The 18806-nt window shown below is 35.9% G+C and overlaps 1 protein-coding gene across 1 annotated transcript; it reads right to left on the bottom strand.

Moving 5' to 3' along the window:
* Window positions 1–1755: 1755 nt before the first annotated feature.
* Window positions 1756–18551, bottom strand: LOC121418982 (ubiquitin-40S ribosomal protein S27a). Its single transcript, XM_041613234.1, has 5 exons — window positions 18468–18551; window positions 18276–18344; window positions 4987–5041; window positions 2897–3114; window positions 1756–2136 (listed from the first exon to the last, which is right to left on the bottom strand). Exons 2-5 carry the CDS (start codon window positions 18321–18323, stop codon window positions 1987–1989), a joined length of 471 nt encoding a protein of 156 aa, XP_041469168.1. The 5' UTR covers window positions 18324–18344; window positions 18468–18551; the 3' UTR covers window positions 1756–1986.
* Window positions 18552–18806: the final 255 nt, after the last annotated feature.

The raw sequence follows: 18806 nt of genomic DNA, 5'->3' as shown, positions 1-18806 counted from the left end.
CAGGGAAAAACTGTGTTTTTCATATTTCTTTGGCTAGATTCCGAACCATCACACTCGTGCATATTTGCTATTTGTATACTAGCAGAATTACCCATTGGTCATGGTTGGCAAACAATAGAGATTTGGTGTTTCAATGAAATGTATTGTCTTACATTTTAATTACTGAGTGAAAATCTTGTACTTCCATTGAATTTGAAAATCCTCATAACTAGGTCTTTTATTAAGAGGGTTTTAAAGACATCTGTGATGAGTCATAAGACTCAAGGTTAGTTTAATTTGCTCCCAATGGAGATTGAGTGTACATTTGAAAACTGGAAGATATTCATGTTGTAGACGGTACAAATCAGGAGTATCACTCACCCCCCCCCCCCCCCCCCCCTCCTTCCCACACGTCTTGTGGGCCTTTATTGAATTTCTCTGACATTTTTTACAATCTTCTATGAACCCTCACCTGCTACAGCACTCAAACTGTACATGCACCTACATGTACTTGCCATCTGTCTTTCAACTTTCTTGAAACTATTACAAAGAAAATCAATCTTCCTGTCACATGCATACCAACTCACATCATATTCGATAACCTAACTTATTCCCATGTCCTCTTCAGTCATTAATATCCTCTCACCATTTCTGTAAAGGCATTAAAAACACTATCACTTGACAGAAGTGATGGTCATTCTTTTGAATTATTGTCCCGACTCCTATCATCATCTCTCTTTCAAAACATAAAACTCCCTCGTAACAACAGCCCTCTTCATTCAGTACCTCTGCTTATGATATGTTCTGTTAGTCTACCCACTTGATCAGGTCCAAATCAAGATAATTTGGACCGGACATCTAATTGCTCAACAACGGTTTGGTCTCCATCAATATACCTTGAATGATATCAAAGATCAAGTCCACCCCAGAAAAATGTTGATTTTAACAAATAGAGAAAAATCAAACATGAATAAATGCTGAAAACTTCATCAAAATCTGATGTAAAATAAAGTTATGGCAATTTAAAGTTTCGCTTATTTTTCACTACAGTGATATGCACAACTCAGTGATATGCAAATGAGTCAGTCGATGTCCATTACTCACTATTTCTTTTGTTTTTTATTGTTTCAATTATACAATATTTCATTTTTTTACAGATTTTACATTCAGGACCAACTTGACTGAACCATATAGTATTAAACAAGGCTAAGTCCACATGTTCAGGAGGAATTGTTGTTTCACTTGACAATAAGGAAAAAATTAGAACATTTCATAGAATAAAATACAAAAGAAATAGTGAGTGGATGACGTCATCAGTCTCCTCATTTGCATATCAACCACGATGTGCATATCACTGTTTTGTGAAATTAAGTGAACTTTAAAATGACATAACTTTCTTATTTCACATCCGATTTTAATTAAATTTTCAGTGTTATGCTTGTTGGACTTTTCTCTTTTTATTCAAATCAACTTTTTGTTAGGGTGGACTTGTCCTCTAAGACAATAAAAAATGCTCTGGCTACCTACTCGAATTTTAACATAAAAATACTTAAGGTAAGCAGTGCAGAGTCAAGGAAGATACATATAGACTGACCCCATTCACCTTGCAGATATAGGCAACCAAACCTCAAAATTTCTTGATTGAACTGGTAAAAAATTATATATTGGCATCAGGATCTTTGTATTAGATACAATTAGATAGGACAAAACACTTTACTTCGAAAACATTCACAATTTCTAAACATCAAATAAAATGGCACAGGACTACACTTGGAGTGACGGTATGTTGTGTTTTAATGCATTTGTCGTAACATTATTGAAAGATGAGATGACTTGATATATATCATCCACAAAACATGTATCCAGTGAAAGGTACTGTTCATTTTGAGTTCAGAACGAAGTTCCGTATGCGATGGGACTGGTCCAGAGAGCCCCTTGTGAAGTCCATTCTACTAGATGTTATGCAGAATGATAGAAAGGATCCAGAGTTTGGAGGCAGAATAAAGTCTACTTCTCCTGGGGCTTGTTGTAGACGTAGGTCAGGCAGCACTTTCCACAGTACTGGCGGTCAAAGTGGGAAGCCATGAAGACACCGGCACCACACTCCTCGCTGGGGCACTCACGACGCAGACGGGTGATCTTGCCGTTCTCGTCAACCTGACATAAATAGAAATGAATATGATGAAGTTTTAAAAAGGCCAGGCTATAGGTCATGACTCATCAACATTGAGTACCATGTGAATGAAACCAAAGTCAAGTACTAAACTATACATACTCCTTTAACAATTTTCTTTAAGGGGTTATAAGAGAAAACTTCTCAATTTTGTTCTGTACAGTCCTATACAAAACAATCTGCTACACAAAAAGATTTTTTGGATAGCAGTCTTTAAACAAGGTTTAGCAAATTGTGATGCAATAACAGAAATTTTCTTTAAGTGATGTCATTGACTTCTCGTTTATGGCAATAAGCAACAGACCTATTACAGACTATAGCATACGTTTTCCAATACAAATATGGAACTGTAGCATGAATATACATATCAAGAACCTGCAGTATGCAAGTGTTTGATGATACTTGCTCAGATATATAGCCATTTTAAAATCACTGATGGACTCATAGGTGTCCTAAGTAAAGCTAAGTCATCATAGCAAGGCATCATCACTCTACCAAACTTGTAACAATCAGATCACAGTTCATATGCCCCCTGACAAAGATCTACCAAAATTCTGATGTGCTTGTATTTCAAAAAAAAAAATCTGTAGGGCAATTGAGTCTTTTCTCTGTGTGCAAAATTCAACATTCACAAAGTCACACTGAAGTTTCCTTTACTGGTACCTTAATGCCTTCAATCAGAAAACAAGAGGGCACAAGATTCCAGCATTGCATTCACAAAACAACATCTCTATCAATAATCACCTTGTAGAATTTGAGCACAGCGAGCTTGACCTTCTTCTTCTTATGCTTGGTCTTCTTGGGGGTGGTGTAGTTCTTCTTCTTGCGCTTCTTGGCGCCACCACGGAGCCTAAGCACCAAGTGGAGGGTGGACTCCTTCTGGATATTGTAGTCAGACAGAGTGCGGCCATCTTCCAGCTGCTTGCCGGCGAAGATCAGACGCTGCTGATCGGGAGGGATACCTGTGAGATGGGAAGCATTTGAAGTAATTGTGAACAAGGAAGAAGTTGACAAGCACAAGCAATCACTAATAAAATGCTTTTTTTAAGTCCTTTGCTTGGTATGCCATTTAAAAAAAAGTCTATAGATAAATCAACAAAAAACTAGAAGTCTTGAGAAAATAGCTTACTTGTAGCACAATATTTACCAGACTCTGATATGTAGACCCGTCTCCTGTCTATATTTTCTGAAATGACTAGCTCAGATATGTACTCATTGTCATATCACAGTAGAACTCATAAGGTGTCCTAAGTAAATGAGTTTGGTCATCATGGCAAGTCTTCAATAACTACCTTTTAAATGCTTTACAAAAAAAAAAGCCTAGTAAATGTCAGTAATATGAACAAAAAGTGAGAGAACTTGACTCTACATGCTATTAATGATGAATAAAAGGCCAAGCCCACCCCAACAAGTTGATATTGAGAGCAAAATCAATACAGCATAACACTGAAAAAATCAAATTCCAATCAAATGTAAAAATAAGACAAGTGGAATGCCTCTGGCCGTCTCACCTGCATCACGTGGTTCAATATAGCAGCAGTGCTGACTTTGAATACTACTCTAACTCGCACAAGAAGTTCAGTGATACATGGTTACTCTTATGTCCACTTTTTATGAACTAGACCAACAAACTTACAGAGATATGATGGTTATTTAACAAAAAACCCCAACATTGCCAAAGTTCATTGACCTTACATGACCTTTGACCTTGATCATGTGACCTGAAACTTGCACAAAATTTTCAGTGATGCTTGATTACTATTATGTCCAAGTTTCATGAATCAGATCCATAAACTTTCAAAGTTATGATGGTAATTCAACAGATACACCCAATTCGGCCAAAGTTCATTGACCTTTGACCTTGGTCATGTGACCTGAAATGCGCACAGGATGTTCAGTGATACTTGATTACTCTAATGTCCAAGTTTAATGAACTAGACCAATAAACTTTCAAAGTTATGATGGTAATTCAACAGATAATCTGATTCGGCCAAAGTTCATTGACCCTAAATGACCTTTGACCTTAATCATGAGACCTGAAACTTGCACAAAATTTTCAGTGATGCTTGATTACTATTATGTCCAAGTTTCATGAATCAGATCCATAAACTTTCAAAGTTATGATGGGAATTCAACAGATATCCCCAATTTGGCCAAAGTTCATTGACCCTAAATGACCTTTGACCTTGGTCATGTGACGTGAGACTCATGCAGGATGTTCAGTGATACTTGATTAACCTTATGTCCAAGTTTCATGAACTAGGTTCATATATTTTCTAAGTTATGATGACATTTCAAAAACTTAACCTCAGGTTAAGATTTCGATGTTGATTCCTCCAACATGGTCTAAGTTCATTGACCCTAAATGACCTTTGACCTTGGTCATGTGACATGAAACTCTAATAGGATGTTCAGTAATACTTGATTAACCTTATGGCCAAGTTTTATTAACTAGGTCCATATACTTTCTAAGTTATGACGTCATTTCAAAAACTTAACCTCAGGTTAAGATTTGATGTTGACGCTGACGCCGCCGTCGGAAAAGCGGCGCCTATAGTCTCACTTTGCTTCGCAGGTGAGACAAAAACTATATTTTTAGACATCACATATTTTCTTGAATCAGTTATATGCACCTTCTGGTGAGTATTCAAATGAGATCGCCCATGATGTCAACCACTCAAAATTTCTTTTGTGTTTTATTTTGTTGGAAAAATTTCATATACTACAAAAGATATGAGTGTGTTGAATCATAGACTCAATTCATTTAATCCAACTTTAGATAAGTCTTCATTTAAGTCATTCTTATCTCTTTGTCATAGACTATTAACACCTACCTTCCTTGTCTTGAATTTTGGCCTTTACATTTTCAATAGTATCACTGGGTTCCACCTGATAATAAAAAAAATTGACAAAAGAATTGTTTGAGCAAATATTCAAAAAGTTACAAATGAAAATCTCCCATTCAAAAATTTGTTGAACCTATCTATACTCTTGACAAATGAGAGTCACTCAGTACGCATTTTCTAAAAAATTTACATGCAAGAGTAAAAAGCAATCCCGGCTAATATCAGATCTTGAACTTTTTTTTTTATCTCAAAGAAACACTCATTAGGTGTCCGAAGTGACTTACATCATCGTTAGGGTCATTCCATGCCAATTCATCCAATGAAAGTGCAATTTTGCACCCGACCCTCTCGGAATTTGTTGTAAATTGGTACACATAAAATTCACCATGGCCCACGCACAAAAAAAATTAGTCAAATCGGTCCGTCGGTTCTCGCGCTACGGCCCGCCCTTTTCTCCTTGTTTTGACAAAAATGGGCATGACCTTCAACTTTCAATGGCCATTGCGTCGTAACGTGTTGACCAATTTTCACGAAACTGGTACCAATCAAAAGGAAATTCAGAGAGGAATCCAAAACATGCATCAAATAATGTATTGGAGCGATTTATAAGGTTGTGACCCTTGACCTTTACTTTGACCTTGAATTTGACCCCCGGACAAATGATTTTTTAACTTGATTTTCGTGTATGTTAATTATTTGTATGATATTGACAAAATATGTTAAAACCAATGATGATATTTTATTTCTTCACCTTTTAAAACTCTTCCAAAGATACCATGAAATTTCACTCTAGTCCCACATACTGATATTCATGTTAGTAAAGTGTTCACCAGTTACATGATTTCTTCCAATCTTAAGTCACAGTATGCAAACACATAAGAAATTAAGCTCATCAGTTCACAAATGAAACATTAAACATTTATGCTCATGTTTGGGCATTTTGATGTTCAGCAATATATATCATATATATATATTATGGGAGCCTTAAATAAGCATATACTCAACAATTTGATGATAAAAGTAAACACTTTACTAACAAGAATATATATATATATAAAATATATGGTCAATTCCAGCGTAACGGACATGACGTTCAAATTTTTGTAATTCAACTGTTTATACAGTAGAATTAGCAGTCTTTTGATAATTGTTACTAAGCTTATCAGACACATTTAAGTATCAGTTACATACACATAAAATTTCAAATCGTTTCATTGAACAGTTGCGGAGAAATTGCACTCTTTGTGAGCGTAACGGACATGACACGAAATGGACGAAGCATTTTTACCTCCTATTGCTTATCAAAATTCCTGTGAATTCTTAGATTGCATGCACCCGACATTGGTGTTAATTTAACCTTAAGACCATGCTCTATCCACAAAATAGTGTTTAACAACAGTTTTGCAGTGCATTCTGTATTCCTAGCTCAAAATGTAGCGTAACGGACATGACACACGAAGCGTAACGGACATGACAGTTTTGTCCACTTTTTGTAAGCGAATATAATTAATTTATTACAAGATATGGTACAAAGCTAATTGTTTACATGTTAAGGCTAGAGGTTAGAGACACATATCATAACTGGTAATCTGTAATATCTCCTATTATTTTGCAATTTGAGAGGGGGTCTTTTTGAACAATATTTATAAAACAAAAAAATATTTAGAAAAATTTATTTTACACCGGTTAACAACAGTTAATGAGTATTTTCCAGTTACTACCATCCGCCACACCTAATTAAAGGAAAAAAAGTTGATAGAAAAGATTATTTTTTATTCATGCCCTAATATTTGATAATATACTAGCGTAACGGACATGACACCCTTACGAAGTGAACTTCATCAGCAAGTTTGAAAATGGAAGAAATATCAATAATGAATGTAATTATGTAACAGCAAAGTACCTTTACTGACACTCTAATAAAAATATGTAGATATTATTAGCAGGTATCATTAAATTAATAGCTATAGCCTAAGTGATAATTTTATATTGAATACGTTTATCGTACCACTACGACACACTGAGAAGACCAAATCTCATTGTTTGTGAGAAGAAAACAAAATTTACCAGACCTGTATAAATCCAAGAAGAACATATTATGGAATGTATTGTTTGATAAAGAATATGTACTAGTATTAATGTCAGTTTTAAGATTACAAAAAATGGTATTAAAATTTAATAGCAGTACCTGGAAAGCGGTCTTTCATTATCGATTATGTATGAGTTGAAAGGTAATCGGAATGCTTGTAAATAGCTTCTGAGATTTTTTTTTCATTCAAAATAACTATCATCCTGAGTATAATCATCCTTTCATCAAATCTTGGATGTTCTAAATCTTACAATCTTGCTTGCTGACAAACGTGGCTGTATCTACATGTAATTTCGTTGTATTGTCCGCGCTGCTTGAGTACAATTGAAGATACATCATTCAAATCGTTATTATGGCTGACCAAAATACTACATGTATGACATAATTTATTGATCGTGCCACATTCTTTCCACGGCCCCTTTACTTTGTGATACTGCAAAGAAGTGCCACTGTAGATTCATGGATTCATAGAGCTACATGTACATCATGAAACACAGATATCTGAATACAAACTTGCTTTTAAATGTGATCCCATGCCATCACTGAAGAAGTACATGTAGAGGTTGGTGTAAGTCAGATACTTTGAAGTAATATCATCAATGATCATTAATTCACAAGTTGGAGTTTTATCATGCTCCAAACTGTCAGTGCAAGAACCTAAGATAATCAAATGTTTGTTCAAACACGAATGATGCAGATTGTGATCTGAGTATGTTGCTAGATCTAGCTGCATCTTATCCTAATATTATGTAACATACCGTTAATTCTCAGAAAAATCTACCAGAACAAGAGCTGAACTTTCATCATTCACCAACTTCTAAAAATAGCTTGAATGACATGCAGATTCTAGGAAATATTACATTCAGCTATCGTCAAACAATTGAGACTAACCTCAGTCTGTGACACTGAGCCTAATATTTTGTTTTTGTAAATGCTGCCATTTGCCATATATAAGGCGTCATGTCCGTTACGCGAATTGTCATGTCCGTTACGCCATTTTTATGAAAATGAGAAATGGTAAGGGAAAATGATTGCTACACATGGCAGGGGGTTTAATTCTAACATAGAATCTGAATCTGCAGTACCTTTAGACAAATTTCCTGTAAGCTGTGAAAACTTTAAGTGAAAAACGTAACGGACATGACACTGATAATGGTAAAGAAATCACACAAATCTGAAGACAGATTTCTGTAAAATTGATGAATGGCATAAAATTTAACAATTATTTTCTGTTGATTTAAACATTAATCAACTATTCAAAAGTTAAAACTGACCTCTGGGACCTTGTTTGCTTTTAGTAGAGACAGAAAAGATGAATTGTTCAAAAATAGCCACATTTTTTACATTTTGCATTATACTATTCTATTTTTTTGATGATGGAAAAAACTACAAAATTTTATCAATATTGCGATTTTTCTATTGGAAATTGAGACTTTATAGATTACTTTTTAAGAAAATTTGACTGCTTGAGTGAAATCTGAAACTTCATTTTTTCTCTAAAGTGAACATTTTCCATGGAATTGCCCATATATGATATAAACCCCTCAAAAAAAGTTCTGCAACTCAAGTTTGAGTAATGATAAATTTCTTAGTGTGCCATCATCATATGTAAAAGTGGTATCATTGGAAAGTATGATTATTTCTCTTTACGATCATGTGTCATTTGTTATCATGAAATACACAGACATGATAAACATGCAGCAATGTAAAAAATGAAATGTTGCAAAATTCGTTGCCATGTCATGTTTGAGTTCTGCAACTCAAACTGCAAGTTTGAGTGCTAATAAATTTCTTAATGTGCCATCATCATGTGTAAAAGTGATATCTTTAGAAAGCATGATTATTCTTCTTTACAATCATGTGTCATTTGTAATGCTAGTGTTATCATGAAATACACAGACACGATAATACGCAGCAATGTTAGAAATGAAATGTTGCAAAATGCGTCGTTTCCAATAGCGAATTTCCAATTGTTTCGAGGATGGACCGAGTGCATTCACTGTCACCTGCATGGTGGAAATTCTATAGAAATGGAGACACTTGTTAGAAATCAATGCATTTTGCAACATTTCACTTCTGACTTTTCTCAATGTTCAGGGTGACTGCATATTCCATGATTACATAATCACAGCAAATGGCATGTCATTGTAAAGAGGAATAATTCAGCTTTCCAATGATACCAGTTTCATATTTTATACTTCATCAACCAAAAATATATCATCCCCCAAATCTGAGTTGCAAAACTTTTTTTGAGGGGTTTATATTGCTGAACAGATTGGAAGAGTTTTAAAAGGTGAATAAAATATCATCATTATTTTAACATATTTTGTCAATATCATACAAATAATCAACATACACAAAAATCAAGTTGAAAAATTATTTGTGCGGGGGTCAAATTCAAAGTCAAAGTAAAGGTCAAGGGTCACAACCTTATATCGCTCCAATACATTATTTGATGCATGTTTTGGATTCCTCTCTGAATTTCCTATTAAATGGTACCAGTTTCGTGAATGACACAATGGCCGTTGAAAGTTGAAGGTCACGCCCATTTTTGTCAAAACAAGGAGAAAAGGGCGGGCCGTAGCGCGAGAACCGACAGACCGATTTGACTAATTTTTTTTGTTTTGTGCGTGGGCCATGGTGAATTTTATGTGTACCAATTTACAATGAATTCTGAGATGGTTGGGTGCAACCACTGGGTGAATCCAGATGGAATGGTCACCCGTTAACAGGGAATTGTACTGATACATTTACTTCAACAGAATTCGACTTTCTTATATGAGATAACAAGGAATTCTCAAAAATTGATTCCTAGTGTCCTATTTATCAAACAAATCTGTACCCCAATTCGTGAATAAAACCAACAGATAAAATGCAATGAGATAAAATTATGCAAATGATTACTTCGTTTACATAGTTTGTTGATTATGAATAGTTTGTTCAAATATTTATCAAGAGCCGATTCAAATGAATTCTCAGCAAAATTAAAAAAATATTTCCTACACACTTCTATCTTCAAAATGGTGACAATATAAATTTTGTATTCTGTATGAAAAAAAATTACATTTCAGCCCATGTAAACGGGATAAAACTTAATTTCCAACATTTACACAATAAATTTAATTTTCAAACAAAAATTCATAAAAAATGAGAGAAATATTTTGATAGGAAAAATCTTGCTGATGTTTACATCGCCATCTTGTTCTCCCTGTTCTTTGGCAAGCTGCAAGATGCATATTCTCGATATGCGTCTCGTAGCTTGGCGTTAGTGTCTGTAACAAGAAACAAGATGGCAGTGTAAACATCAAACAAGTATCCCCGTCTTTTCATATTTTACTTGTTTTTTACATGAATTCTTTTAAATATGAATTTTGATATGTAAAAATGTCGGAAATGAAGTTGTTGCCCATTTTGTCTAAATGATTTAGATCTAGGACTAGATCTTTTAGAAGTACAAACTCAGGGGCGAAAGTTTCAGGTTTTCTGTGGTACGAGCACATGAATGGGACACAATCCCTGGCTTCGGCGTGGAGTGTAAGCATATGTTAGTATTGATGACCAGTGGCAGTAGAGGCGCTGGTCCAAAAATTTGATTGTCCCAGAAAACAAGGATATCCTCATAAACCAGGACAAATCATGTATTGAGATTGTCCTTGTTTTGGGGGATTTTTTTTTTCACTTACTCCTGCGGGACATAGACAGCAAATACGGGGATTGAGAGTGTTAAAAATAGATATAGTGACCTCAATTCCCTCCAGTTCACGGTCTATTTTTCCTGATTTGCCCCTCTTCCAATAATCTTGTTTTGAAACCTGATGTTTATCAGTGCACTCAATTGACGTAACACTAGACAGGTGAATGAACTTCCTATTTCGGTCTCTGTTATGTTGATTGTTCCGCGCGATCCGCTGAACTTGGCTCCACTCGTACTCACCAAAAACAGAGGCCGAGGCGAAGTTCTAGCTCGATCTGTACAGGGGACTCAATGGCCATATGTTCATGTATTAAATTTAGTTCGGATAAAAAAAACAGGGAAGTGGAGTTGCGCAATAGCCTAATTATGTCACTGTTTTTCCCACTTTTTACGTTTATTTTCCCCCGCTTTGGTGCATTTCAGGCCAAACGGAATAATTTTTATTTTGGTAGTTCTTTTTATATATTTTATGAAATAAAGAAAAAAATCGATGTGCCCAGTCAGGGGGATTTGTACTGTTAAGTGTTAATCCCCAATTAATAATGGTGGCTGCATGATAGCGAGCCATCTGAGCTGTGTGCGTGTGTGAGGAGAAATTATTTTTAAAAAATAAAATGTTGAAAAAAATCCTTGAATTTGATTGAAGTCGAAAAAACAATTGGCTGCCAGCTGTCTACCTTTTTATGTGTCTTTCATGTGCCCATGTTTTGGGTCGCGAATGGCATCCACTCGTTAATGTAATTTATATTTCAAGTACCACCCCCCCCCACCAATCATTCCAGATTCTCTTGTGCAACAATATTCATACATGATGCATCCACGCACGATCCTCAACTGCACCCAAAGACCTTATAATATATTACTAGACCGAAAGCTGCGCGCGCGTTCAGCACAAAACAAATGAGATTAGACTCCGCCTACCGCGATCATTTGAAGACAAAAATAAGCCCCCATTGACATTCATGAGCGTAAATATATTCATATTCTGGCCTTGTCATTGGCTAAGAGCGTCATTAATACGCGATTTCCCCGATTCTTTGTCATCGATACTAGTGGTATCGTGTTAAAGAAGTAATTATTCATTTGACCTCATTACGTCATCTAATTTATTCATTCTGAAACTTTTCTTTCCACACAAAAATGGACCTACGAACACTCCGGTGAGTACGTATAAATTGATCTAACCACATGAATTCAGTGGACTATTTACAAATTTCACACTGTATTTTGTGATCTTAGGTTATTTCTCTACCAAATTAGAGAGTTTACTATCATTCTTCTGTTAAAGGAAAGCAGAATTTGGTCTTTGAAATTGAAGTTAGATTGTCATCGTCGCCCAGTGCAGCCTGTATGTTGCTTGCAGTGTTGCGGTTATGCCGCTGTGTTAACCACATGTATTTTGTACGGACTCCTAGACCTAGCCGATTGGGCATATGCATCGAGAGAATTTCGGGCCGGTTTGGTTCACCTCCAATTAACAAGGACCAACCCACGATTGATTAAAACAAGAATGAAGCTTCTTTTTGTACACTGTAACGTTAGATCTAGAGGGAGATCTGCATCTATCTTCAGTAGATCGAAACCCAGTCAGGAATAAACTGTGAAGTGGAGTGTGGATGAAATTGCCTGTCATTGTGTCAATCCTCACTTTCAGTTTCAGATATATATCAAATTTATTTTGCATAACTTCAGGCTTCTTCATTTAGCCCCCACCCATTTTAACTTATTGTTATTTATAAATAGGGTCTATAGTTGGACTCCTAGACCAAAGGCTTCAGTCTCTCTATTTTGGTTGTTCTGCTGAACTGTGTTGGCTCACTCACGAATAGTAAAAAAATGTCAGAAATTGTTGAATAAATCCCCAGAAACGACGGTTATTCCTGTATACGAAATAATATGCTGCTCTGCATGCATGTTTGTCTTATTATCAATAGGCTAGATCTAGATAGGCCTAACGTTAGATCTAATTTCTAACTTGGTTAACAGAGGATCTAGGCCTAGTGTTACTGTTGCTTCTTATTAGGCCCTAATATTATTTTAGACTTAGGCCTAGATCTAGGCCTACGGCTACGGTACTTCACTTTAATTCATCGATGCTTTCTAATTCTAGGCCAACCTAATTCAAATCGAGTCATCTAAATTATACTTTCCCAACCCGCGACACTTACCCCAGGCCCAGGGCTTATGATCTAGGTCTGTAATTTAGGCCTAGATCTAGGTCTGGGCCTAAACGACTCCATTTACATGTACGAGTATGCCTGTCAGTGTCAGTGGACCAAGGACTAGATCTAATCTTGGTCAATAATGGCAATGAAGTTTAAACTTTTAGCCAGGAATAAAAGACATCAAATCCATATAGGCCTAGATCTCAGTTTAGAACCAAAGCTTTACTTTCTAGGTCTAGATAGATCAAGAGTCCATCGTTACTATCTAGATCTAGACCTACGAGTAATTTAGATACGCGAATGCTGTTGCACAGCTCTGAGTCTTGGACTAGATCTATACTTTCTTACAAATAGATCTAGACCTAGTGCATTAGATGAAATTATGTTAAAGTCAAATGAAATAAGATTCGGAAATAAAAAGATGCAGATGTTTCTTTTTGGGGGGAGGGCAGTCATTTGAAAATATTTAGAGAAACCTAAAATTCAGAAAGCAAGGGCCAGAAGTAACCAATATTACCTATGGCCGTTTTGTGCATTTTCTAAAATAAAATTGAAGGATGTCATGCAATTCTTTTTTTGATGAAGGTTTTCACATTTCATCTCTTACCCAAATCCCTCCCCTATACATACGGCCATGAAAAATATCACTTCTTATTATTGTACTCTCTTTTCTTTCACAAACAGGTTGAGTTTGAAGAAAAAGAAAAACATGTTGAGTTTGAAGGACAAGAAAAACGGTATAGAGGTCTACCTATATGGTTCAAGATGATGATCATAATTGCATGCATCATTTTGCAGATTCTCATCCAGGTATAAAAGTTAAACTCACCCATTCAAAATTACAGATACATTACATGCATTGAATGTTAACCATGTTTACATTAAATAAAAATAACCTGAGCCACAAAGAGGTAGGATCTGTACGGAACATACACTTCTTAAATATACAGGCTGTCGAGTCTAAAGTAGAACCAATGTCAAAAGATGTACTTTGGGCAAATTCATAAAATTAGGACATGTCCTTGATCTACTAGTAATTAAATTGCCTTTTTATTTCCTATTTGTTTATAAACAAAGCAATATTCATTTTTCATGAGTTATATTTTATAAAATTCATTTTATTCATGCTTTAGTGTGATATTCATATTTGTAGATTTACTATTTTTTTTTTGGTTTTACATTTTGTCTAATAGGATGATGCAATTTGACAATTTCCATGGAGGTGATTGATGATGATAAATAATTGGTGAAGTAGGCCTAATAGAACAGTGCCTGGACCACAGAGAGAAATACAAACTACAGCAGTTATATGAGTGAGTTAGTGATTATTTTTGATAATGGAGGTTGTTCACATATTTTTGGCAAAAATAGACCTGCCTTTGAAAAACCCATTTCAATTTTGTTTCTAGATTATAGCTAGTGTCGTTTTTAATTACAGATCAAAATATTCTGTGCAACAAAACATATCAACTTTAATTCTGACTATTCATATAATTTACATATGTTAATTTATATATTCATATTTACAAAAAATTTCTGTCATTTTTTCGAAGAGTACATGTAGTTAGAATGGAGAGTGGTATGTAAACTGCAGAGAACATGTTTAAGTGATATGCTTTATAGAAGTACAACTTTATAATTAGAAGTAAGATTTCCTATGGTATGTGTTGAAGAAACATATATACCTATGCATAGTCTCACTTTTCTTAAAACATTTTTTTATAAATCATGACAATTTAATTGATTTTCTTTCTCTATTTTTTTTTCAATCTGCAGGACTGGTGTAACAGATGTTTTCATTCAAGAAATCCAACTATTCAACATTGAAGACTTAGGAACCACGTGATGAAGATGGAAAAGGTTTTTTTTTCCAAGTCCAATTTAAAAAAAAAAAATTATCACACCCCAAATTCATGACGTATGAAATTTCTCATTGATTTTCATTAAAATTGGTTGCAAAAACAGAAGCTATAAACACACAAATAGGAGCAGCGGATTGAAGTTGCTTGAAAGTGGGGGGGGGGGGGCACAGGGAAAATGCTGTTTTATGTGAAATTTTTAAAAAGTTGCGAGCAAGCAAAATTTTGACATTTTAAAAAGAAATATCCAATTTTGTGATAGACTTCGACAAAATATTCAAAATGATATATTTCACCCTTTGCTTTCCTTTTTCTTTTTTCCCCTTGGTCGTGATTTTTTTTTTTGGGGGGGGGGCAAGAGCATTGGCGGCGGAAGGCAAAAAATTTAGGGGGGTCCACCTGAATTTATCCACCTAAATCTTAGAAGGGACCACAAAAATTTCCAGCAAAAAAAAGGTTGTCAACCACAATTTTAGGGGGGGGCACAACAATTTTAACTCTTAACATGCCACGCACACTACTAAGCCAATGCCACAGTGCTAATCCGATGCTAATCCCCTGTGCCAGCCACAAAACCCCCCTGTGCCACATTGATTTTGGGATCACGAGTCGTATTCTCTCCTTCCAATAGTCATGATTACAATTGCTTGTAACTCTCTAACGATTAGTTTATCCACAAAATAATGTGTAGTAAAGTTGTAGGAAATTTCATACCCCTTATAATGATGTCCTCATTATGTGGATTGGTTATTATCTTTACCACTAAAATATGAGTTGTATCAAGTAGTTCCATTTTGTGGAGTGTTTTGTATGGATCAAAAACCCAGGTCTCTTCTCTCTCAGAGGCGGAGTCATATCTTGTAAAAAATGTAGAAATACTCGAAAAAGTCGAATGTAAACCGCGTGAGTACGTTTATCTGTCAGAAAGCATAGTTCACACTGCACACAATAGTGCTAATTACGGCGTGCATGCGATGCGCAATACAATGCAAATCGGCGTAACAATGATTGTTATTCCGAATGTGCGCAGTCATGCACGAAGCAGGCGAGGGTAGGAAACAATGCAAGCACAAAGCAATCAATAGTAGGCGTGCGAGCACGAGTGTGGCATGTTATAGTAGGATACGTAGCGTGCAAGAAGCACTCAATGAGTTAAGGGGGGGTCTACCTGAATTTAGGGGGGACGCAGGAAAAAAACTTGACGAGCAAAAAAAAAAAGATTCTCAACAAAAAATTTAGGAGGGGGACTGTCCCCCACCTCAAATTTAGGGGGGACAGGTCCCCCTATCCCACCGCTTCCACCACCTATGGGCAAGAGTCCTTCAAGCCCCCCCCCCCCTCCATCTGTACGAACCTGCTGATATACCCCACTCACATGAATTATTAAACTTATTGCACACAGGATTTCCTTCAGAAGTATATTATAGAAATGAAAATATTGTTTTCTTGTTTCAAAGGGCACTCGTCATGGTGACCATAAAACAGATCCTTCTCAAGTGAAAGGGGCACAGAACAAATTCTTTAGAAGCGCTCTTCTTGGGTAAAAGGGGGCAGTGATTCAAGAAAGGGCACTTTCAAGAAGGCGAGGGGGCACTTTGTATTACATGAAACGGGCTCTCAGATGGAAGGGCACAGAACACGTGGGGGGCATTTTTGGGTGAAAAATTGCATATAAGGAAGAGCACTAATTGGTATTACCTAAAACAGGTTCTCATCAGGTGAAAGGGACACAGTACACGTTCGTGAGGGGGCATTTTCTTGCATAAAAAGGCACTTTTCAGTGCTTCAAAAAGTAGGGGGAATTGTCCCCCCCCAGCATACAAAAACATTTATTTTGGTTCAAACTATTAACATACGCTGAAGAAAAAGCCTCTGATAATGTGATTTTTTTTCTGGATAATTAATAAAATTCACCACTAACCAGAAAATTCCTTCATGTCTTTCATTTGTGTTCATATAGTATTTGTACCGAGCTAAAATGAAAGGGATTTGGAATTAGCAAAATTCAAAGTGAGACGGAGATCGAGAGAGGGAAAGAGTGATGAGAAGTGGGTTGAAAAGAGATGAGAAAGAAATGGAGGGGCACATAATTATGAAGAGATAATTTAGAGGGGGTGGTGAGAGAGCTGGTGTTGGAAGTAGGAACAAAAGGGGTGGAAGAGAAATAAGACGAGATTTTTGGAAACCAGGAGACAGATAACAAGTGGGAAAATAAGAAGGAAATATATGAAAAGTTAAGTTGCAAAAGGGGCTAGGGCCACTCCAAGAAAATTATTTTTTTTTATTCTCCCATATTGCAATATTCTTATGCGAAAATGAATTTTCATGATACCCTACCATTAGAAATTCAAAATTGGGTATAAGAGAAATCTACTTATCTTTATATTTTTTTAAGATATTTTTTTCCAGAAAAATTATGAATGGACCTAACCCCTTTTGAAAAAAGTGAATTTTCTTTTTTTAGTTCACTTTTTTTATGGGAATTTCAAGTTTTCTATGGTATCATCTTATAGAGCTACTAAAAATCAATTAAGACATAAAAATCAAATTTGATTAAAAATGGACCTAACCCCTTTTAAAAGTGAGCTCTTCATATGTAGGAGAAGGGCGGCACAAAAGAACATGAGTGGGAAAATGATTAAATGGAAAAAACAGAGTAAGAAATGCTGGAGAATAAAGGGGACAGGAAACATATTGAGCATGATAAACTGGGGCCCGTTTCATCATGAGTTACAAGTATGGTAACTACGAATACCAATCATAATCAAGATTCCCACGGTTATCACAATAATAGCGATGTTTAAATAGCTGTGTAATTCATTATGAAACGGACGCCAGAAGAAAGCCGGCACGGGGATCCATGAAGATTTTTTTTTTTTACTTCTCCAAATTAACAAGAAATGTTAGTGGTGAAAGTTATTTTTTTCAGTATTCATACTCAACCAGTGAAAATGAATACCATCATTGTAATAACCATGTCCATGATTCCCCCCCCCCCCCCCACCTCCACCTTTTTACCTAATCGCGACTTTATCTACTCTTTTCATCTTCCCTTTTAGAATTAGCATAGGCCTATAAGACGCAATACAAACATTGTTTTGTTTTTAAGTGATATCGCTTGTGATATCGATACTTTATAAAGCGCAACATATCGTCTCAGATTTGCGCTTGCTTGATTCGCTGAATCATTCGCGTCACGAGCGCGTAACAAAATGAATACATTAATAAATTTGCCAAGTTGACCTTTGTCATTGCGCTGGTGTGCGTATTGTCTAATACACGTACAAAACCACAGTTGACGAGGGAGCATCGTACGAAATTAATATTAATGGGGGCTTATTTTAGCTTCTAATGGATTAAACAAAATGGCGGTAGCTTCGGGGGCCTGACTGCACCACACTGCACACACACGCACACGTCCAACACCAATGACACAACGCATTGCAATTGCACGGAGAATTGCAACTAACCTCGAGGGTGATGGTTTTCCCCGTCAATGTTTTCACGAAAATCTGCATCTTGGCTGATGTCAGTGCCACCTATTTAAATAAAATAATATGAGTAAAATTTGTAAATTTGTTTCAGATTGAAATCATATGATTTTGCTTGCAAATTCACCGCATAATTGAACATTATTTCGACAAATTTTACGTGTGACTCACCGGCGAAAGCGAGGCAACAGAAAAAGGCCGCACGCATGTTCCCAAAATTGAAACATAGAGGGCGACAACATCGTGCGTATCGTAAGATCTTATCTCTGTGCTAATTCCCCCCCCCCCCCCCGACAAGTCAAGAGAAGTGCATGGGGTCTTATCTTGCTTGTAAATGGGTAAATAACTGTTTTTTAGAGGTTCTTTAGGAAGTTCCGGGAGGGATTGGAATCCTTAAAAGTCAAGTCCACCCCAGAAAAATGTTGATTTGAATAAAAAGAGAAAATCAAACAAGCATAACCCTGAAAATACTTGACTGGATCGGATGTAAATAAAAAGTTTTATGACATT

Source organism: Lytechinus variegatus, chromosome 7 (genome assembly GCF_018143015.1).
Source record: "Lytechinus variegatus isolate NC3 chromosome 7, Lvar_3.0, whole genome shotgun sequence".
Classification (NCBI taxonomy): domain Eukaryota; kingdom Metazoa; phylum Echinodermata; class Echinoidea; order Temnopleuroida; family Toxopneustidae; genus Lytechinus; species Lytechinus variegatus.
The sequence above is the reverse complement of the archived record's forward strand: the minus strand, read 5'-3'. Positions and strand labels throughout refer to the sequence as shown.

Excerpts from the sequence above, each read along its gene's own strand:
- LOC121418982 (XM_041613234.1), bottom strand. The coding sequence starts at position 18,323 with ATGCAGATTTTCGTGAAAACATTGACGGGGAAAACCATCACCCTCGAG. Across the intron at positions 5,042-18,275 it reads GGAAAACCATCACCCTCGAG|GTGGAACCCAGTGATACTAT; the intron begins GTTAGTTGCAAT and ends TTTTATTATCAG. Across the intron at positions 2,137-2,896 it reads CTGTGCTCAAATTCTACAAG|GTTGACGAGAACGGCAAGAT; the intron begins GTGATTATTGAT and ends TATTTATGTCAG.